The 24,155-nt window shown below is 36.2% G+C and overlaps 1 protein-coding gene across 20 annotated transcripts in view; it reads left to right on the plus strand.

The window, feature by feature from the left end:
- Positions 1-24,155, plus strand: part of TCF4 (transcription factor 4) — a 435,153-nt gene that overhangs the window by 289,716 nt on the left and 121,282 nt on the right. For 2 of the 20 annotated variants that reach the window (XM_058170664.1, XM_058170666.1), the window contains exon 1: positions 22,696-22,869. The exons of 16 other annotated variants lie outside the window; for them this stretch is intronic. In XM_058170664.1, the coding sequence (XP_058026647.1) occupies positions 22,801-22,869 (69 nt within the window). In that variant the 5' untranslated portion in view covers positions 22,696-22,800. Of the gene's footprint in view, positions 1-22,693; positions 22,870-24,155 lie in introns of those variants that run through there. 2 more of the 20 variants (XM_058170669.1, XM_058170665.1) reach the window with 2 other exon arrangements.

Below are 24,155 nucleotides of genomic sequence, written 5' to 3' on the forward strand. Positions count from 1 at the left end.
CTCCAGCTGCAGTGGTAAATATCATCTGTAACTTTTTGCCACGGTTGCTGCTGTAGGTTGGCCTTGCTTGACATTTTATATTATTTTTTTATAAAAGGCAAATTATTTTTGCAGTAAAGTCTCCTTAGAGGCCCTGAAGATCTTTGTTTGAATTTTTCTGCCATATCAGTTGAATGGTGTTTTTTTTTTAAATCAGAGTTTTCAGTCTGAATAATTGTGGTTTGACATAAATTGATTGCCTGAATTTTCAGACCTACAAATTTCTGATTCAAATCCCCAAATTTCTGTTTCAAAGTATCTATAAAACTGTTTTTTCTGCATCAAATCAGTTAACATAAAAATATCATAGCAAAGTGTCTTTTTTTAAAAAAAATATATTGACAAGTTGAGGTTGATTTTCTTTCAGACGGAGATTAAATTTAGCTGAGATTGTCAGATGGCCTGTAAGAAGGGTTTTCTTTGTCTTCTCAATTTGGAACCTATAATAAATCAAGCAAGAGTCACCTCTGTCCAGTACTTTAGACAGGAATAGTTTTTTCTTTATGGATTAATCTATAAAGTAGTTAACAGATAAAGAGATTGCCACTTTACTTGGAAGTGATGTAATCATAATTCAGCCAGTTGCCATTCAAACCCGAAATCCAATATACTTCAGGCACACAATTTAGTGTTCCCAGTTTTTGTAAACCCCAGCATATAAATCAAGCTACATTCTAAAAGTTCTGCCTTCAGGGGTGTCTGCAAAATATGGTTAAAAAAAACCACAACTTTCTTCATCAGTGTGGCCACCATACTTTTTTTTAACCACACTTTGTAATACCATGTCTGTTTCCCTCTCATATAAGCTATTCTTAGAACTCTAGTATATTATTTGCTTTGTATATGTACACTGAGAGCTTATGTACCGTAGACAAATTCCTTGTGTGTCCGATGACACTTGGTCAATAAAGAATTCTGCTCTATTCTGTTCTTTATTTTGTCTCCATTTTTTCCCCATGCTTACATCTACAATACCCATTCTTTTACTTAGTAAACCTTGTGAGTATCCATAAACCTACATATGTAAAACGGAGAGCAACAAAGATGATTAGGGGAATTGGAGGCTAAAACATATGAAGAACGGTTGCAGGAACTGGGTATGTCTAGTTTAATGAAAAGAAGGAGCTGCCACAAAGAAGAGGGAGTCAAATTATTCTCCCAAGCACCTGAGGGCAGGAGAAGAAGCAATGGGTGGAAACTAAACAAGGAGAGGAACTAAGGAGAAATTTCCTGACAGTTTGAACAATTAATAAGTGGAACAACTTGCCTGCAGAAGTTGTGAATGCTCCAACACTGAAAGTTTTTAAGAAGATGTTGGATAACCATTTATCTGAAGTGATGTAGGGTTTTCTGGCTGGGCAGGGGGTTGGACTACAAGACCTCTAAGGTCCTTTCTAACTCTTGTTGTTGCTGCTGCTGCTGCTGCTATTATATCCTGGTATTCAGTTTGAAAAATGTCAACCTTTGAATGTTTCAGATGCGATAAATGCATGATTCCCTGCCTCTACCCTTGCCATCTCAGTGTAGCAGAGCTTTAAAAGATGTCCTGTTGCTTAAAACCCAAAATAGGCAATAAAAGAACCCAAAGCCTTTTGGGAAAACAACATTGAAACTGTTGCTGTGATTTGGTTGATGCTGCTTAAGTTGCAGTCTCCCTCTTTACAATGGATTGATAAAAGTGTGTGTGTGACATGTATTTTTTGGTATTTAATGAATTTGCTTGTATGGCATAGTATTAACATGGTTTTTACGATGTAACTCTAGGTAGGAAAACGGCATTGCAATCAGTTTGGCATACTTCTTAGCATAGAAATACATAGATGTATTAATGTTGCTACTCTGAATTTTACTTAAACATAGTCTCCCTCTTCAGAGGAAAATAGGTAATGCAGGGGACAGAGTTTTTGGGTCATAAGTTTTTGTCACGAAACAGCTAGGATTTCTGTTATTGTCTATAAATTAAGACAATTGCACTTTCTAGCGTTCAGATATTTTAGGAAACAGATACTTTAGATTTAAGACAGTGTGAAGATCTGCAACTCATTTCATATGAGGCTTTAGTGAGCTAAATAATGATGGGGTTTTTTAACCTTTTTTGTTCTTAGAAGAATGCATTTGATGGTTTACAGAAGTCCTGATATTGGGTGAGATTCAGCTTTAAAATAAGCAGTAAATGAATCACTGTGAGGTTTAAAACTCTGTAATGTATTTTACATCTGTTAATAGATTTTCCTATTGTAATACAGGAATATACGTATACCTTTGCTTTTATCATTAAATAATCACAAACTATAAAAAGATACCACCACCCCTCTCTTTTTCTTTTTTGTACTTACAGCAAAGTTCATAGCAGTTTAATTAATATTACAGGGATTAGAGCTCAGCTTGTACAATAGGATTTACCCTTGTTCTCATCCTTCGTATTTCAAATTTGGTGCAGAGTCCATTCTCTTTCTACCTCCTATTTCACTTAAGCTTATCCAATATTGAATCCAATCCAATTATTTGCTATGAAGAAAATATCCATTAAAGTGTTTTACTATAATGAGGAGTAATAATTTGCATGTACACAGAAACATAAAAGAGTTGCACATGAAACCCAGCTATCATTACCATTGTTTTCTGCCTACCTGGCCAAAATATATGTAATGCTCATTGATTCATTGGCATTTCTTTGAGTGTAAATTACTTATATTTTAATCTATTATTTTAATACGTAACTTAAGCCAAAAGCTTCTAAGACAGTATATTTACAGGTATAAAACAATTGTTTTCAGTAATACCTTTATTGTTTTAATGTTGTTTTAACATTTTTACTACTTCTTTACTGGTTCCTGTAACTCACTGGCACAGCACATGAGTTGTTGTGAAGTCGTGTCCGATCCAGCACATGAGAAGAAAGTCAAAAAGTCATTCTGTTCTTGTTTTCTGGAACTGTTTTTAGTTTCAAAATTTTCTAGATTAAATGTGACAAATATTTGCATGTGTTTGGGTGTGTTATTTTAAGGATGAATTTTTATTGCACATCATTTATGATTCTATGGCAAAAAACGGGCGGGGGGGATGTATATTATAATAATTCCTAAGGACCATTATCAAAGGTATCATTTAAACAACTCTGGCATTTATAATTATATGAGCAAAGCTCGCCAAATGATACCAAGAAGGACCAAAAGTCTTTATTTTTTTTTAATTGCAACAAGAGATAAATACAAAAAATAAGCAGAAGCTTGAAAGCTTATTATGATGTTTACATTCTGATTTACTTATGTTCACACAGGAACAGTTTCTTAACTTTTAAAGAAATACAGTATTTCTTGCTCTGGACTGTTTTGAGTAACATACAAATATTATTGGAAGTCACTGACTTTATAAATACTGCTTTTATTAAACTGGTTTCAGTTTATAAGTGCTCCTTTTGGGAATGCCCAATTATTATTGATTTGGACAAGACATATCAGGATCCTAGAAAGCGACTAAATGCATTCTAATAATCCATCAGTGCTGTTTGTAATTAGCTGCCTAATATTACTGTTCTTTTCAATTGGAATGTATTGGATGTCAACAAATTTAGAAAGTTGGGCCTTTTTACCCATTTCTTCGCTATACTAATCAAATTAAATCAGCATTCAGTTCAAATGTTTCAGTCATATTTTGTTTACAAAAATAAGTTTTTTTCTTGTTGTTGTTGTTTTTTGCATTACAAGTCCTGAGTAAAAACTTCTTATTTGCACAAATGCTTTAGATGCATTCAAGTATCTTCTCTCCTCAACTTATTTTGTTAACTTAACTTATATTGTTCAACACTTTGTGTGTGTGTGCGTGCATGTGTTTGTATGTGTAATATTTAAAGGAGGAATATTTAAATATTTAAAGGAGGAAATGTATTTTACAACAGGTTATGATGCTATACTTTTTTTTGGGGGGGTTAGGAATTTTTTTCCTTTGGGGGGGGTATAACACTTATCTGTGATGCAGAGTCAAAAGAGAAAGACCAGATCCAATCTGACAGAGCAATTTTTACCCTTTTTTTCTTTTTTTCTTTTTTTTTTCTTTTTGCTTTACTTAGATATATAGAAGAGTCCAGAATCTTCCAATATATTTGCAAGAGAAGATCGTAGGCCCCAGAGTGATTTTGTGCAGATAACCCTCATTGGTTGCCATTGCCACCTTGTGGATTACAAAATATACAGATTTGTTAGACTAGGTTCTAAGCTAACAGAGCTTTTCCAAACCTAAACTTTCGCAAGGGAGTGATAGCATCCTGTCTTTAGCCTTTTCTTTGCTAGTGTGATACTCCAGTCTCTACTCACAGTTCATTTTTGATTCTGATGAGACTGGGGTTGTTGTTGTTGGTTTTTTTTCCTTCTTCCAGGAAACACACATTTCACTTTTTGACCTAGGAGCATCTGTTAGGGTTTCCCTTCCCCCTTAAAAAAATACTACTTTGGCATTCTGGAAGTGTTAATGTCTTTCATATCTGTTTAATGCTATTTAGGGATATTTACGATCACCTCTTGGTTACTTGGGGTAAAGTGCACTGATTTTCTTTTTAAACAGACAGGAAAGCATTCATATGAGGAAACAGATTGCTCTAAACATGTGCTTCCTGTTACAGTAAAGAGAACAAATTAGATTTAGCACTGCCTAATGAATGCACAAATGTGTATGTTTAAGCTTTTAAAAGCCTTACATTCACTTCAGGACTTAACAGAAATGGCGTCTTGTATTTCAAGTTACTACACAGTAAAGCAAGCTTACTTCCTACCTCCGTGTCAAAACTGTTTATTCAGATTTTGCTTTCCTCCAATGGAAAGTTGTTTCTGTCAAAGCTTATCCCAGGAATTTATAAGAATGAGAGTGTAAAATATAAAATAGTTTTAAAAGTCCGAGGTAGTAATGAAAGCGTATTATTAGGGCTCAGAACAGACAGTTTACAGTAAAGCTGTTGTTGTTTTTTGCAATGACATAGTTCCATATTCTCTTTCTTTATTCTCATCACAAATCTTTCCCTATTTTTAACTCCTTCAGCTCGTCTCTTCTATTAGATTTTTCACTTCTGAGCTATAATGCCTTTAGAGCTTTGTACAAAGGCTTATCACTTCTATTTTTTTTAAGGATATCAAACAGTCTTGTTTGTTTATAGTACACAGTGGGGGTAGAGTTGTAGTACTCACTCCTTATTCAGTTGGCATGCTTGACATGACCTGGAAAGTCGATTGTCAGTTTGGCATAAGCATAGGTTTAAAAAAAAAAAAAAGGAGTTAAGAAAATCATTTCAGGAATGCAGCAGTAATCAGTATTTTAACTTTCTGGTTTTGTTTTGCTTTTTAAACATTAGGGATATAATGAATAGAATTATTCTCTCTCTGAGCCTATTCTCAGTTTTCAGAAAAAATAAATATAAGCCATGTTCAGCACATCGGAATCAGCTGGTGGGAAACGCTGATTGTGCCTTTTATTTTGTGCATGTCTCTGTTTTAGACTAAGGAGTCCCTGTTATGTGATCACCATTTATACATTAAAAACAAAAACCCTTTTGAGTGACAAATGTATGTGCGAGTGTTTGCTAGCATAGTTTGAATATCTTGGAGATTTTCAAAACTATCCAACATTACAGAGTTTAAGAAGGGTACACATATAATTTAGTTATTCTTCTCCTTTATGAGAAAGTGCCACGTTTTTAAAAATTTTTAATGTACATGTTTTAAAGCATGCAGTGGAAGGGAAGGATTGATGCTATAACATAGGGAACTGTTCCAGATAATTTCTTTTCATTATTTGAATTGTAATTCTTTCATGATGCATATTGAAATCAGCCCCACTTTTTTTAAAAAAATATTTCTTTCTGTCCCTTCTTATTCATTGGATTTGACTAGCTTTCACTACTCCAAAATATTAATAAGCCTAGTTTGAAAGTATTATTGTCTTCATTCAAATAAAAAAGAAAAAAATAATTCAGCACTTTATATATATATATATAAGTACCTTGCTTTGACATAGATAGATAGATAGATAGATAGATAGATAGATAGATAGATAGATAGATAGATAGATAGATAGATAGATAGATTTATATTATATGCTCCAAAATATTTGCAAGTTATTTGACTTAGCTTTGAAATACATTTTGTTTGCTAATTAGTGTGCATCTCATAAGACTTTGATAGAAACATGTAAAACCTTTCTTTAACCACAGTCTCACATCAAATTAAAGCTCCATTATTGTTTCCCAATATTAAAGAAGGTACTTTTTAATCTTCTTCATGCAACAGGTTTCTAAAAGGCTATAAGTATGCAGGGATTTTTTTTAAAAAAAAGTTCATTTTTCTTACATTTTAAATGTTCTGTTTGTGCAAAATTTTGAGAATCACCATAAGGGCTTCTTTGCATTTTTAATTTAGTAACTAACATATGAATAAATTTGCATATTAATTAGCTGCAGATTAAATCATGCATACATAATTGCCTCCTTACTGTGTTTAATGTTTGTCAAAATCTCCAGCCTGGTTTGATGGATGTCGTATGAAAGATTACAATTTGATGTACCCTTGGAAGTGTTTACACCAATAATGCAGGATTCTTAATAGCAAAAATCTCTAGTTTTATACAGTTACTAACAAACATGTAAGATAGGTACATGTCCCTTTTGACTAGATGTTTTTTTTCTTGCACCAAATCATTTACTATTCATAATCATTAATGCATCTCCTAATTATACGGCATATGTCTGTTAACTATTTCTTTGCCATTTTTTCTGAGAAGTTCTACGATTTCATTTTCATGTATGTCTGTGTATGCACACAGAGATAGATGGGCAGGCCGGCATATGTGTGCATGTACACATCTTTTCAACCCATTCTTGGACCATTTCTTACAAATGTTTGCATTTCAAGTAGCTTTGTCTGACACGGAATATTTTTGCAGGAAAGCTTAAAACGTGTTGTGATGTGTTACCAAAGTTCAGACAGTACTCAGTTAATAACTGCCCACTAAAAGAAATAGCCGAAGGCAAGCAAAGTGCAAAAATCCCAGTTATTGCAAACATCATCGAAAGTGTTGAATATCTTGGATTTAAATGCCCTGAAGCTGTGGCAGAGAGTACAGTCACATATGTTTGCAACTACTTTAAATGGAGAAGTAATCTGGTTAGAGAAGGCCACTGCAGTTGAGTAAAAGTTTGTAGATATACATGTTATTTTCTTCATTTACCCTCTTACCTAATGTGCTATTCCACTTAAATTTTATGAAGGTGATTAAGATCTAGTTTGTAATTGGGGGGGGGGGGGGAAAACTTTCTGAAGCACATTTAATCTGTTATTGTTGTTGATAGCCTTGCTTATTAATTTCTGTACCTCCCTCCCTGCGAAGCAGGGTAGAATGCCAGACCCTTCTTAGTTATATGTTATGGTAGGAATAATCAGATATTAGATTACACTTTAGTAGAAGTGCATCCAGTGCATCTCTAGATGGTCCTGTTTTTTTTCAACCTTAAGAACTAGGTATCTGCCCCGACTTGCAGGGTAAAAAAGTAAGATAATTTCCAAGTTCTCCTACAGAGCACTAAACCAACTCCATTTCTCAACTCACAGTGATAATTAAAGAATCCAGTAGAGAGGATTCAGAAATATATGTTTTTTATTTAAAATAAAATGTATACTTATCAGAGTTAAGTACCTAGGCTTATTAGGAACTTTAATCTTTGACTTCAGTGACAAAGCAATTCCTAGGACCCAACCACAAAACTAACCTTTATTCCTTTGCAGACCCTTGGAAGATAAATCCGATCTTGAGGATGTGAATAACTTCTGAGGAATGATATCCAAACTGTCTAAAAACTTCCTTAGATAACTTATTTAGAATAAAATAACAGAGTTGGAAGGGACCTTGGAGGTCTTCTAGTCCAACCCCCTGCTTAGGCAGGAAACCCTGCACCACTCCAGACAAATGGTAACCCAACATCTTCTTAAAAACTTCCAATGTTGGAGCACTCACAACTTCTGGAGGCAAGTTGTTCCACTGACTAATTGTTCTAACTGTCAGGAAATTTCTCCTTAGTTCTAAGTTGCTTCTTTCCTTGATCAGTTTCTACCCATTGCTTCTTGTTCTACCCTCAGATGCTTTGGAGAACAGCCCGACTCCCTCTTCTTTATGGCAGCCCCTGAGATTTTGGAACACTGCTATCATGTCTCCCCTAGTCCTTCTTTTCATTAAACCAGACATACCCAGTTCCTGCAACCGTTCTTCATGTTTTAGCCTCCAGTCCCTTAATCATCTTTGTTGCTCTTCTCTGCACTCTTTCTAGAGTCTCAACATAACTTGTTGAGTTGTGTCTTGAGTGATAAGATGGAGTCATGGAAAATTCAGACATAATTCAAGTAGATTTTGGATTGGGCATATCCATTGCTGGAGGAATGGTAAAGCAATATCCAGATACTTATTTTCTGCTAGTTACAGTTTATCCTTTCAATAGCAGGGACCCATTCCAGTATGGCGGTTGATTTTCAACAAAGAAACGGGGCATTGAAGAAAGCCAGGCTTGAGGGTGAATCAACTAAGTCAAGATGTTAATCATGACTGAGCACAAAGTTGATATTGACAGGATAAAGTTAAAAGAAATCTTCACAGAACCTTCATTCAGGTCCTAAAGAAAGAGCAGGTTATAAATCTAATTATTCCAGTTCTTGCTTTTACTTTTTCAACCTTCTATTTAATTCAAGGAAAGAATAACGTCAAGTATGTAATTCTGAGTTGTGCTTATGTGTATATGGAAATTCTCAATCATCCAGGTCATGGTTATCCTATAGGTGCTTTTCCAAAAGGCAACTGGACTTTTTGGTTTTTTTTTTCCTTGAAAACATTTCACTTCTCATTCAAAAAGCTTCTTCAATTCTAACTGAAAGGTGAGAAATGGAAGGATTTATTTCTTTGTAATCGTCTGGTCATTAGCTCTCTGAGACCCACTTGGGAGTTTATCTGTTCCTCAGAGTCACATGGGTCAGAGTGCAAATGGGTGTGGAACTTTCTTGGGACTGCTGAAAGGGTTGGGTTGTAGACTGAAGATAAGGTAAAAGTAAAGGTTCCCCTTGCTCATATGTGCTAGTCATTCCAGACTCTAGGGGGCGGTGCTCATCTCCGTTTCAAAGCCGAAGAGCCAGTACTGTCCAAAGACATCTCCGAGGTCATGTGGCTGGCATGACTAAATGCCAAAGGCACACGGAACGCTATTACCTTCCCACCAAAGCTGGTCCCTATTTTTCTACTTGCATTTTTTTACGTGCTTTCGAACTGCTAGGTTGGCAGAAGCCGGGACAAGTAACGGGAGCTCACCCCTTTACGCGGCACTAGGGATTAGACTGGAGATAAGAGATGTCATATCCCTCCTTCTTTGTTGAGAGAGGGCTGTTCAATTTTAATATAGATGGCTTCTTTGACACTTCTTTGAAACCAAAATAAAAGGTTTCAAAAATATGACTAGGGTAGGTTCTAAAGGAACCATTGCAGGAATTGAGTGTGTCTATTCTCCAAAGCATCTGAAGGCAACACAAGAAGCAATGGATGGAAACTAATCAAAGCGAGAAGCAAGCTAGGACTAAGAAGAATTTTTCTGACAGTGAGAACAATTAATCGGTGGAACAACTTACCTCCAGAAGCTGTGAATGCTCCAACACTGGAAGTTTTTAATAAGAGGTTAGACAACCATTTGTCTGAAATGGTATAGGGTTTCCTGCCTGATCAGGGGGGTGGATTAGAAGACCTCCAAGATCCCTTCCAACTCTGTTATTCTGTTATTCTCCCTCAAAATGCATGTCTCTCTTAAAAGCACTAATGCAGTGTAATGGTTAAAATGCTAGATTGGGATGTTCTAGTCCTCCCTTGGACATGAAGAGCAGCAGGACGACTAGATTGGAATGTCAAATCTGTCTGTCTACTAACCTGCACTTCTCCATAATCTTCTAGAATTTCATTTTGAACTGGATTGATTCAAGGTAAATAGAAGCAGTGCATATACATACATGCATAGACACATAGACAATTTACTGGGACATGGATGAGACGTTCATACAAGCATGGCCTTGAAGAGCAGTGCTGGCATTACCGTTATCCATATTCAATATATCAAGCCAAATGTTATTTCTGCATAGGCTTTTATTATTTACAGTATTATGAAAAGCATACATGGTTCTATTAAGGTGATTATATTTGACTGAATTTATCTTTCATTATAGGACCTATCATCATTGTTGAGTGTTGTATTCATTTTTTCTGCCACTTCAATTTTCTCCGCACTTGAATATCATTGATCTAATTAATGCTGTAGTTTACTTTTCTGATGTTCTGTGATTAAGAACTTAGCAGCAAGGACTGAATCGTTTTCTTACTGAATCATTTTGTTACGCTGCATCAATTGTATGTGCATTAGCAATTATTGACCATAAACTGGCCATAGGATTGATTGTTCAAGATTATTGGCGAATTTAGCTTTAAAACAACAACAAAAACAACAACAACCTTGAATCTCAAATACGGGCTTACTGGGCACTGCCATGAGAGATAGTAATAAGAACCGATTTGTTTACACCCCTATGTAACACTGTCTAGAAAGGATGCAATTTATATAACATAATTTTAGGAAATTGTGATGCCATCTATGAATTATCTTCATTGTTACTTCTTGCTGGCTTGCTAAAATGGATGTAAAAGGAATTCATTGCCATAAAGAATTCCAAGGAAAGCAGATGTTGAGGGCACAAGGAGGGGTGAAAGGGAAGAAGAGAATTTTTCATGAGAAGCTTCGTCTTCTATGACATAGATTGAATGCCCTAAGATCAGTTCACAAAAATACATTTTTAAGTATCACTATGCGCAACAGTGCCTTTGAAATATTTCAATACATCAAACAATTAATAGATATTAAAATACGACTCTTCAAAATCCCTACTTTTAAAAAGTACCTTATTTTTCGGACTATAAGACGCACCAGAGTATAAGACGCACCTTATAGTTTTTGGGAAGGAAAATACGGAAAAAGCTGATGGGGTGGATCGGCTTCCCAGAATACCCGCAGTCAGCTGTTCCCAGAGGTGAACCTTAGCGACAGGTTCGTTGGTTGTAAGCTCTGTGCCTTGCTTTTTTTTTTCAGCCTCTCAAAGGGAGGTTTCAGAGGCTGGGCGGGGCTACATTCGGACTATAAGACGCACCCAGATTTTCACTCTCTTTTTGGGGGTAAAAAGGTGCATCTTATACTCTGAAAAATACGGTACGTGACAACTAGCAAAAATAGCAATAGTGATAGCACTTAGACTTCTATACCGCTTCACAGTGCTTTACAGCCCTCTCTAAGCGGTTTACAGAGTCAGCGTATTGCCCCCAACAATCTGGGTGCTCATTTTACCATCCTCGGATGGATGGAAGGCTGAGTCAATCAAAATTGACTTGGCAATCAAAATGCCATTTGATTGGCTTCTTTATGGCTCCTATTCTGCTCCGTCTGCCTTGAGTTCTGAATTCAGCTCAACTTTTGGGTTGTTGTTTTTACAACTCCATTGACATTAGGTAAAGGATGCTCAATCACCATTATTTGGTGTGTGTGTGTGTGTGTGTGTGTGTGTGTTTGTGTGGCAAAGAGTTGTAGTTTTTACATAGAAATGCTCTGACCTTCAACCCACTTCATTTTCTTGTAGGGCTGGGAAAGTATTAACTGTTAGTTGATTTTAAAAAGTTAACATTAGTTGGAAAATTTAGCGGTATGTCGTATCCCAGCATTGCATTCATTTTTCTGGGGATATTTGAAATAAGCTGTCCAAATAATCAGTAAACTCAGAAATATTTTTTCCCCCTCTCCCTATGATCCTATACATGGCACAAGTTCTTAAAAGAGCATTTCCCTTCAAAATGTATATATCTTGTCCAATACATGGTATGTTTTGAGGGCATGGCTATGTATATAATGATAGGCTTCTTATAAAGTTTCGTTTAGCATATTCTCGAGGGAGAAAACCAAATGCAGCTGACACACTGATGTGGCACTCAGCTCAGAAAGATGTATAAAGTGATTTAAAAAGTTTGTGAGTAAAAAAGGATAAAAAGAAATATATAGTTCTTCAATATATTGGGCCTCTGGTGGCTCAGCAGACTAAGTCTGTCTGTTATTAACACAGCTGCTTGCAATTACTGCAAGTTCAAGTCCCATCAGGCCCAAGGTTGACTCAGCCTTCCATCCTTTATAAGGTAGGTAAAATGAGGACCCAGATTGTTGAGGGCAATAAAAATTGACTTTGTATATAATATACAAATGGATGAAGACTATTGCTTAACACAGTGTAAGCCGCCCTGATCTGCGGAGAAGGGCGGGATATAAATGCAAATAAAAAAAACAAAACAAATATCCAGGTCTTCTTTACTGAGATCCAGTTTGATCGACAGTAGTGGTTAAAGAAACTGGATTAAAAGCCAGGAGACTGAGAGTTCTAGTCCCACTTTAAGCACAAAACTACTAGGTGATTTTGGGCCAGGCAGTCTTTCTGAGTTCTAGGAAGAAGGCAATGACAGGTTTGCCAAAAAACCTGCATGGACTTGTAGTCTCCAGAAACCAGGGTTGACATAATGGACTATAAATGAGCAACATGAGCACAGTGGTGAAGAGTGAGCTACATATGTTAAATAAACAATAATTCAAGTGAAATATATGTTGCTATTAATATGGAAGATAAAACACATTTTAGTATTTCCAGGTAAAGCAAAATTCTTTTTTTAAAGCTTTATTATATAGGGGTTTTTTTTAAGGGACTGCAGCTAAATAGTCCCATAGATAGACCCATCTTATTACAACAACTAATTATTTTCCTTTCTATGACAATTTTAAGAAAAAAAAATAGAGAACTTAACTACCAAAACATAGCCACAGGCTTTAAAAATTCAATATTCTGTTGCATTTTTTGGGGGGTACTAAATTTCATTGTTGTGTAATAGACAAATTATGTTTCGTCAGCTTACATTGGCTATAATATCGGTCCTTCAAGTGGCATACTATTTCAAAAATAAGAATTACTCAATTTTACTCTTTGAAAGTATTTACAGATGGCATACATGGCTCTTTATATGTATTGCAACTGTTCTTTCTTAAAATTATTTGTGACATTTATATGACCATTTGCAATGTTCCGTCTGTCCTTTTTGTTAGGCTTGTAGCACAATCAAAGAAAGATGAGTCCAATTGTGAGTGAGTCTTTGGCATCTCATTAAGTGCTTCTTTATTTTTTATCCCCAAATTTCAAGATGAATTGTTAGTGTGGAATGTATAGACATTAATTCCAACATCAGAACACAAAAAATGTCAGCATTTTGATTTCTTGGGACAGCCAAAAATAGCTTTGGGGACTTCATATAGGTCATTGGTGTCAATCTTGCTGCGTCATGTTGTCATCATGTGACATGTCACAACTTTTTCCCCCTTCGCTAAACCTGGGGTAGGCGTGGCAAACGCATGACGAATCTGGCCCATGGGCTGCAAGTTTGACACCTTGATATAGGTAATCAGTTACAAGCTGTATCCCTCTGGTAGATAGAGGGGTAGATGTTAATTAAAAAGATTCATTTAGTTAAAGTTTTTGCTATATATACATACACATACATACACACAAAGAGATAGATATATAAGATATGCATCTACATATATATGTAGATATGCACATACAAATACATACATACATTTATATACATATGTTCATTTATATGTATGTATGTCTCTCTGTCTGTCTATCTATCTATCTATGATTTTAGGAGTTTATCATCTTCCTTATCTTCCTCCTTCTTTCTCCTCCTTCCCCCCCCTTCAACACTTTGTCAACTTCTGTCTTTTTTTTTTTCACCTAAATTATATTTCATGAAAAATGACATGATATCATAGAAGAATGAAGGAAGAGGTGCAATAGAAATAGAAGAATTTTTGTCATACAGTTTTTGCAAATACCTGTATCTGTTTAATCTCTAAATAGCTCATGCTGGATTCTTTGTTTCATTTTACGGCATTTTGATCATGAGCGCCAACAAAATTGTTCAACAAAATCAAGTTTTGTGACTCGCAATACTAAAAACTTCCTGCATTTGGAAACTCCTTTTCTTGAAGAAACCACATACATTATAAATCACAAGAAAAATGCATTCACCAGCCATAAGTCCAATTGTATGGTTAATGCATTCCATTAACCAAAAGTGTGATTTATTAGTTTTAACTTAGCTGTCTTATATAAACTCAGTTGTAATTTGTAATGCATAGTCTATTACAGCTTAGGATCTAAAGTAATCCGAGCCAATTTGGTGTAATTAATTTAACCATGTTAAGCATGCCATGGCTCAACATGTTATGTGAAGTGAGTTATACTCTCCAGCATGTGCAAACACGCATGCAAACACACCATTCAGTTTATGTAGTCCCAGATACGCAGCAGTAGTCTCTGCAGCTAATCATGTTATAGGTTGTATGGAACTGTACACTAGCTGCACCCTGAGCAGCCTCAGGGTACAGAATTATTCACCTGGGAAGAAATAGAATCATTCATGTGACAGATGTAAGATATTGTTTCCATTTGAAAGTAGTACTTATTGTCATTAACATTGTAGTTAAAGAGAATGGAAAGCTAGAAGCACCAAAAGTTACCTTTCCTCCCTAATATTCACTAATGCACATAATAATACTTTGATTTGTTTTGACTGGAGATAGACTGCACTGAATAAGGGAAATGAGGACAGAGCTATGATTAACTTTCAAAATAAATTATCAGATAGAAAGTTCAAAAAATGCTGACCAAAGCAATTGGTGGTTAAAAATATTGCTATCCCCCACTGTCCTTCATGTTGAATTAAAGCATATGCAATTGGCCAGTTACAATTGTCTAGACTAGAGTGGTTATAAATGATATCTTATTGGTGTGACTTCGTTAGTCAAAGGCCACCATAAATATTACTGGATTCATTTTAGAGAAAGCTGGGGAAACTGGATAATAGATCAATTTTATTTATTTAACATAACATAACAACAGAGTTGGAAGGGACCTTGGAGGCCTTCTAGTCCAACCCCCTGCCTAGGCAGGAACCCTACACCATCTCAGTCAGATGGTTATCCAACATTTTCTTAAAAATTTCCACTGTTGGAGCATTCACAACTTCTGCAGGCAAGTCGTTCCACTTATTAATTGTTCTAACTGTCAGGAAATTTCTCCTTAGTTCTAAGTTGCTTCTTTCTTTGATCAGTTTCCACCCATTGCTTCTTGTTCTACCCTCAGGTGCTTTGGAGAACAGCCCGACTCCCTCTTCTTTGTGGCAACCCCTGAGATATTGGAACACAGCTATCATGTCTCCCTTAGTCCTTCTTAGAAGATTTCTTAGAAGAGGGTATGAGGGTTAATATCTAAGCTGACTATAGAATAGAATAGAATAGAATAGAATAGAATAGAATAGAATAGAATAGAATAGAATAGAATAGAATAGAATAGAATTCTTTATTAGCCAAGTTTGATTGGACACGCAAGGAATTTGTTTCCGGTGCATGAGCTCTCAATGCACATACAACAATAGTGATAAGCAACAAAGTTATAGTCATAAGAAGATAAGGAGATAGGTAATAGGGAAGATGAGAATAATGATAATAATACTGCCTTTTTAGATAGTTTGACAGTGTTGTGGGAATCTTGTGGCATACTTATGTATTTATTATTGAGTTGCTTTTTAATTTGAATTTTTGTTTGGAAGAGCTCTTTGTCCATGTCTTTTGATAGTTGCGTTGGTGCATTTGTTGGAAAACGGAGCCCTGAAAACCAGCTTGGTGACCTTGGGCCAGTCAGTCTCTCTCAGGTAAACCTATATCATAGGGTTATTGTTGTAGGAAAAATAGGAGGAAGAAAGAGTGTTAAGTATGTTCTCCCCCTTGAGGTACTTACAAAAGTAATAAAGGCGGGATAAAAATCTAATAAATAATAATAAAAGATAGATAGATAGATAGATAGATAGATAGATAGATAGATAGATAGATAGATAGATAGATAGATAGATAGTGTGTTTTCTATAAATGCTAGCCAGCAGGAAATTGCACTGGTTGTTAGGACTTGGGGTCTACTCTAAGGATCACAGAATGGAATGCAAAGAAATTGCACTGGTTGTCAGCAGTGGTGAGATTCATTTTTTATTTTTTTTTTACTACCGGTTCTGTGAGCATGGCATGGCTTGGTGGGCATGGCAGCGGAAGGAAACTGTTAAATCTCCATTCCCTCCAAATCAGCTGGGATTTGGGAGGCAGAGAATAGATGGGGGTGGAGCCAGTCAGAGGTGGTATTTACCGGTTCTCCGAACTACTCAAAATTTCCGCTACCGGTTCTCCTGAACTGGTCAGAACCTGCTGAATACCCTCTCTGATTGTCAGATGGAATGCAATCATCTTATGCTCTCCATTTTCTTTCCATACTAATAAAGATTTGAAATGATACCTTAAATGCTATAAGGCAGAAACTGAAAGCCCAAGTAGAGTAATGCAGGTTCCAAACTCAACTTTATTTGAGTGATACTCAGAATTCCCAGAAATAAATCACTTAAAATTGGTAGTGATTTGTCATCCCAAGGAGGTATGCATTAGCACCAATTTTTGAAAATCCACATAACATTCCTTCCTTAATTCCAGAGAAGCATTTAGGTCTGCATCTGAGTCCCAATATATATTCCTTGGAGTCTCTATTTCTGATCCTGTGTAGCATAGAGCAGCGGTTCTCAACCTGTGGGTTGGGACCCCGTTGGGGGTCGAATGACGATTTGCCAGGGGTCGCCTAAGACCATCGGAAATATGGGAAGTATACTTGCGAGTTGAAGAATCGTGCTCCAATGGTTGACTCCACAAGCCAGCTGCAGGTTCTTCAAATCGCTAGCCGAATTTGGCTTCAGGCGCGATGAATTAAAAAAGAGAGAAATCTTTGCTCTGATGTCTCCCTCTCAAGTCAACTGAAATCACTCCCAATCGCTAGCCTAATCTGGCTTCAGGCGCGATAAACTTAATAGGGGAGGAGTCTCCGCTTTAATGCCTCCGTCGCAAGCAGTTCAGATCGCTAGCCAATACGGCTTCAGGCGCGATAAATTCAAAACAAAAATAATTTTATGGTTGGGGTTGCCACATCATGGGGAATTGTATTAAAGGGGTCGCCACATTGTGGGGAATTGTATTAAAGGGGTCGCAGCACTATAAAGGTAGAGAACCACTGGCATAGAGCAATGAAGAAAAGAGAATGGCTAACAGTACCATAACCTGTAGAAATACATTGTTTTAAACAAGAAGTGCTTCCGTTGATTCTGGAGTAGAAGCATGCAGAGTGTTTTGAAGCCATTTCTAACTTAATCAGAAATATTTCCATTTTGCGACAGCTGAGTTTGCACTTCTGGTAAGGTCAAAACAGCTGTTTCCAACTCAGAGTAAGAAATTTAAACTCAAAATATTTTGTGTGCCTCTACTGGAGATGGTTAAGCATAACAGTGTTATAGCTCATGATCAAGAACTGTAAAACTGTAAACATTATATTTTGGTAATCAGACAGTGCTTTTATTATATATCTGAAAGGATAAATAGGTCTAAGTAAAAAAATACTGTAATATAACATTCGATGAATATATTGAGTTGTTGTAGGTGTGTATATTAATGTAACAACAATATTTAAGATAGCATCTCATATTTGGAATAAGTGGAACTTGGCATTTTGGCAGTCTGTCCCACTATCAGCTTTATGAATCAACTAACTATAGCTTACTGGCTTTGCTTGGCTCAATTACATTATCTAAGTAGTTGTGTTCGCATGCAAATTTAGCAGCACTGCATTAGGAGATTAAAACATAGGCATCCACCTTTATTATCATCATTTTAATGAATTGCTAAGCAAATTTCTTTAAGTAGTTACTGTAGTGTTTTGATTCTTGATGAACATGACTTGTCATTCCCAGTTTTAAAGCATGAACTCCCTAAAGTTGATCTGCTTGAGAAATGAGTAAACAATGTTGGCACAGTTGAGATTATCATTTTTCTGATTTATTTATGTACTTACTTAAATTTTTAACTTTTGTAAATATGGTGAAAAAACTTGGAACTCCATGCTTCTTTTTTAGAATCTCAAAAATTATTCTGATTTCAGTGACTTTCAGCTGGTTCCTTGTCCATTCTGAAGGCTGCCTCCTTTCTCATTTCTCTTATCTCCCATCTCTCTGAAGTATTTTCCTGTTGTTTTCCTTATGAACTTTTATTTCGTAGTAATCATGAACTTTTCTTCAAGAAACAGAAATGGGTTAATAGCTGGTGTCTGTTTCAAGATGTGATTGTAATTAGAAGACATATTATATATCCTGCAATTTGTAAAAAAAAAAAAAAGATTACAGAAAGTCTTTGATTGAATAGTCTTCACTATTTGTTGAATGACTCTTTGAAGTCACAGCACACTCAGAAAGTGACTTACAACTGTTCCTCCCCATTGCAGCATTTCCATGGCCACACAATCAAAATTTGTGCACATGGGTTACCAGCATGTATGTATTACAATTGCAGCATCTTGGAGTCATGTGATTGCCATTACCCACCTTCCCAGTTGGCTTCTGACAACCAAAGTCAATGTGGGAAGCTGGATTCGCTTAATGACCACAGGATTCACTGAACTGCAGTGATTCGCTTAACAACCATGGCAATAAAGGTCGTGAAATTGAATACGACTCACTTAAGAACTGCTTTGCTTAGCAACCAAAATTCGAGTCTTAATTGTGTTTGTAACTTCAAAGGCTACCTGGGTAACTTTGGGCCTGGCCCATTTAGCATTTTGCATGAAAAATGGGATGAATGTGAGTTCACCATAAAAAATGGCAAATTCTGGCTATATTATAATATCTTAGTGTGAACTCGGGAAACGTTTCTTAAATGTCGGTTACCCAAACAAATACAGTACAGGTAGTCTTCGACTTGTGACCACAATTGAACAGAATTTATGTTGTTCAGTGAGAAATTTGTAAAGTGAGTTTTTGCCCCATTTTTCTTGCCACATTTGTTAACTGAATCACTCCAGTTGTTAAATTAGTAAAATGGTTGTTAAGTGAATCTGGTTTCGCCCATTGACTTTCCTTGTCAGAAGGTGTCAAAAGATGGTCACATGACCCCAGGACACTGCAACAGTCATAAATATGAACCAGTTGTCAAGCATCCAAATGTAAATCACGTAACCATGGGGATGCTACAAGAATCATAAGTGTGAGAAACAGTCATAAGTCGCTTTTTTCAGTGCCTTTGTAACTCTGAACGGTCACTAATCAAACTGTTGTAAGTCAAGGACCATTTGTATGTTAAGCCATGTGTTACTTAAGTCTAAATCCATGGCAAGTTTGTTTCTGCATGTCTGAATCAAGGTTTTTTATTGTGGGTCAGGAAAGGAAACCTACCTGATGAGTCTGACGTTTGACTATAATGATTGAGCAGTTTTTAAAGACAGGAGATTTATTCCACTTTTATAGTATTTACTTCATTGTTTCAATGCCCACTGTACAAACGCTGTCCCCCTTCTAACACTGTACTTTTGCAAACATATTGTTGAATGTGTGCACAACACATATGACTGTGTCTTGAACAAACAAGAAAAGTGCTTTTTTTTCTTTGCGTCTCAATCTGTAATTTATCATCATGTAATTTGAAATAGAAACTCTTACCATATTATTATGCGAATGATGAGCCTATAAGTCTATATTTATAAGGAAAAAGGATTATATGAACTGGAAACACTAATATTCATTTATGTAAATGGAAGACTTGTAATTGCATCTAAGATGGACAACTTGAGCAATCTGATTTTCTTTGTGGATCCCAAGCAAGGTGGGCGAACCAGGAAGTGCTACTGAACTCTGGGAGAAGAATCTCATTTTTAAGAATATATAGGAAGTCATTTTATGCCAAATGAAATTATTGATCCAACAAATCTGTGTGAATATTACACATGCTAATCAAATTTAAACATGTGCAAAATACTGGAACGGTTGTTATCAAGAGGGAAGAGAAGGGATATCTCTTGAATCCAACTTTAATAAAGGCTTATAGTTGTCCAAATGTAATTAAAAATCCATTAACCTAACTTGTCAAAAGTAACCATAGCCTGAACTGCAGTCACTTTCAGAATTGAAAGGTCATTATTTCAAGGCTACTGTTCAATGGGATCAGACTTCATTAATTTGTGTTTTCCTATAAACATCGTAATATGAAATTTCATAATTATCTGATGCCAGTAATTAAAGCTTATAGTGTTAGTCCGATTTTAGAGGGTTGTTTCGGTGACCATGAACTGATTAGAGTGAATTTAGAAGCTTAGATATCAATCAAATTTAGTTTGGGGTAAACTTTTATTAGAATTAAATGTTAATTGCATATTTGTGAGGAATCTACTAATCCATAACTTTGGGGGAATTCCACCCTGCGCTTACATCCATCTGTGTGAACACAAAAAAATTGAAGCTGCACACTTATAAAGAAACAATGATTTGTGTGCAGAAACATAATGGAATTAAAATTGTATATATTCAACCGATAAAAGATATATTCAAATTATATATACGTGTGTGTATTTGTGTGTGTGTGTATACACACACACACACACACACGAGAGTTTACATTTTGTTACATGGATACTTGTTTTATTTTGACTTCTGGCCATTTATATTATATACAAAAATAGTTTAAAGGTTGGAAATGTGATCCAGTCAGTTTGACAACTAACTCTTCTAATCATGAAAAAAAAAATCCTCAAAGCATGAAATTTGAATGAAATGTGTGATTATAATTCAAGAACTGTTTATTCAAGTCTCTTAGGACCTCCCAAATAAATGCAGAACAAGGAAGTTAGATAAAGCCCTCTGCTCTCTCTTCCTTTTTCTAAAATCTATATAGCGGTCGGCACTCTTACGTTGATTCATAGAGAATACCAAATAAAATGTTACCATTAGCAAAAGAAAAAGAAAAAAAAAAGAAAGGACTTACTTCAGGGCTAACATTGCCATCTCTCGCTGTTTATTAATACTGTATGTGTTTTGTTACCATGTTGAGTGGTAGGAAAATAGGTGCTTTGAATTATTAAAGTTGATTCTGGAGAATAGCTGTATGCTCAGATGGCATTTGCTTCAGCATATGCAAATTATTTAGTTTCATTTGGGATCGGTTCCCAGGGGCACCCCTTTACTCTGATGCTCTGAATTTGGCAAGCTGAATCCAGTCCCATTCTTCTCGCCTGTGCGCTCCCTTCCCCACGCAGCCCTTTTAAACCCGTTTTTCCTTTTTTTTTTGGGTTAGACAGCAGAGCGTAAAAGAAAAATCAGAGTCCGTCTCTACAGAGTGGCATCGAATTGTGCCCTGAACATGCTTTATTTGTCTTCGTAGGCTGAGGGGCAACAAGACAACAAAACCTGGAAACCCGTTAGTTGAGATCCATGCTTTGGGAAAAGATTCCTCTCCCACCCATCCACCCACCCACCCCCCAATTCTGTTTTCCAGGGAAAGTTCTCGGAGGCTAGGTCGTAATATTGAGCAACCCAAAAATGTGCATCGCCAAACTCCCTCCCCTGCCCCTTCTCCATCCTCCCCCCCAAATATCCGAGCCGAAATAAACAAACAAGCAAGTGCAAGATCAGGTTCCTTCCCAATTGATTTTCCCCTTGAAGCCAACGCCAGCTCTGTAGTTGAATTAACTTCTAACGCTTCCAATCCGTTTCCTGCTTCCAACCGAAAAGCCTGGGATTTAGAAAGAGAAGGGGGGGGGAAATAAAAAATAACAACAAGGAATAATAATCATCATTATCATAATAATAATAATAAAAAATCACCCAACCCCACCAACAGCACCCTAAGCTTGGAGCAAGGGGGTTTGTTTTCTCTGCTTCATTTTCAACCCTTATTTTTGTAGGTAGACGAGCAGGCTGTGAGAAAACACTGCTCCTCTTTCCTTTTCAGCGAGGTCAGAGACGTGTGGGCTTTTATTTTTTTTTTCAATCCCCCCCCTCCCCTTTCCCTGAGTCGAGTTCTCAGGCAGCTGCATACAATGCTGGGAGGCAGCCAGCAGCACAGACAGATGGTACAGTTATTAGATGTGCATCATACGATTCCCTTCCTGCCACTCGCTTTTTAATCAAATTAAAACAAAAAAGAAAGAGTGGGAGAAGGAGGGGGGGAGTCAATTAACTGCATTTGTATTCTCTTCAATAATCGACCCTATTCCACTTTTTACCCCTAAGGCAATTCAGTGGAAATTTTAGGAACGAAAAGAGTGAAGGCAACTTTTTTTTTATTAGTAGTAGTATTATTATTATTTAAGGTTTATTTAAAAAAAAACCCACTAAGAATCAGCATTATTCCAGCAAGTAGACCAATCTAGGGACCCAGTAGAAGCTCTGCCTTTCTTTCTCTCTCTCCCTCTCCCTCTCTCTCTCTGTCTCTGTCTTTGCATTAGGAATTGCAGCTAAATCAGGACTGGGAAGAATTCCAGATTTGCTCTGGAAAGTTAACTGTCTCAGAGAAGACTCCTAGCCGCCGACTCCCCCCCCTTTCCAAGCACCCCTAACGTCAGGAATGGTTTCTTCCTGCTTTGCATATTCACCATGCTTGGCCTGGCCATATGGGAAAATGCGACTGAAGGAATTGTTGTGAAAAAAGGGACAGCGAGTTTGAAATAAAAGTTGGTAGAGTGGTACTGGAGAGGAAAAAAAAAAGAATTCAAGACCATGTATTGTGCATACACAATTCCAGGCATGGGAGGAAATTCTTTGATGTACTACTATAATGGGAAAGCGGTAAGCTCGCTCTGTAATTAAAGGTGTAATTTTTACAAGTTTTATTGTGGTACGAATGAGAGTCATTTGCTGCATTTATTGCTTTGGAAAGTTGTTCTGGGCTGCTTCAGAATACCTTCTGCCTGAGCTATCTAATTCGTGCTAATGTTGTAGTATTAAGCGTAGGGATTGTAAGGTAAGGGAAGAAAATTGAATTTCAGAAAATGCCTTCAGTCTGTGGCAAAGGACTTTTGCAACCTGGAACTTAACTTAAGTTAGTTAACTCAAACTTGTTCCTTTTTAAGCTAGTGATTATTTCTTTGAATTGTGTTTAGGAATGAGGACATTCTTTAAACCCACCAGAAAGTGCTCAGTTTGTCTGTTCAGATAAGTTGTTTGTGTTTTGTTTTTTCCCCCTGGAAAACAAGCTTTGGTGCTTCCCGAATTCAGGCTTCGCAGCTGAAGGGATTGAGAACGAACTGACAGAGGGAAAAACTGATGTAGAACATGAATTGAGATTGAAATGCAATGAAAAGAATAACGATGATGCAAAATTACAAAACAAGAGAGAGAGAAATCTTGCCAACATCCTCATAAATGATGTAAAATTTGTGCCTTGCATCTGAGCTTTTGCTTCCATTAGAAGTACTTTATTTAAGAAAAAGAAAGAGAAGTGCGTTCTGGTGTTTTGTGTACCACTTCAGGAAAAGCTTTATACCTGCCGTCTGGAAGATTGTGTATTTTTTTATATTTTGGCTATGACTTTAGAAAGATTTTCTTTTTCTTTTTTTTTTAATGGGCATTTTAATGTTTTTGAAAAAGCTAGAAAATAATATATTGAAGTTTTTGAGAAAAGTGCTGAAGTCTGTGTTGTTTCAACTTCTAACATTGCATCTGATATCAATCAGGGTACAGCAAGTTAGGCCAAAAGGGAACTATTACAGCTTTAAACAAGGCCCATTTTAGAGTAGGGGGTTGGCACAAATAAATTACACAATACTTACGAATGTGTGTTGCAGAAAAACACACTCCAATAATGCACACATTGTAATATATATATATATAGGTAGTTAACATTATTTCATACAGCAAATTTACCCTTCCCATGGAAGCATTTTTTAGAAGGGTTAGTATTTTTCTCCATTTATTTGGTTACAATTTATCTGGTTACAATCAAGGACTATAAAGTTTGTCAATTTATTATATTGTTCCTAAAGAATATTAGTGAGTAATGTAACTTGTTAAGAAAAATGTTTAGTTTCAGCTGAGAACTATGAACTGCTTTGTATGGGGTTTTTTAAAAAAAT

The sequence above is a fragment of the Ahaetulla prasina genome, chromosome 2 (genome assembly GCF_028640845.1).
Source record: "Ahaetulla prasina isolate Xishuangbanna chromosome 2, ASM2864084v1, whole genome shotgun sequence".
NCBI classification, from domain to species: Eukaryota; Metazoa; Chordata; class Lepidosauria; order Squamata; family Colubridae; genus Ahaetulla; species Ahaetulla prasina.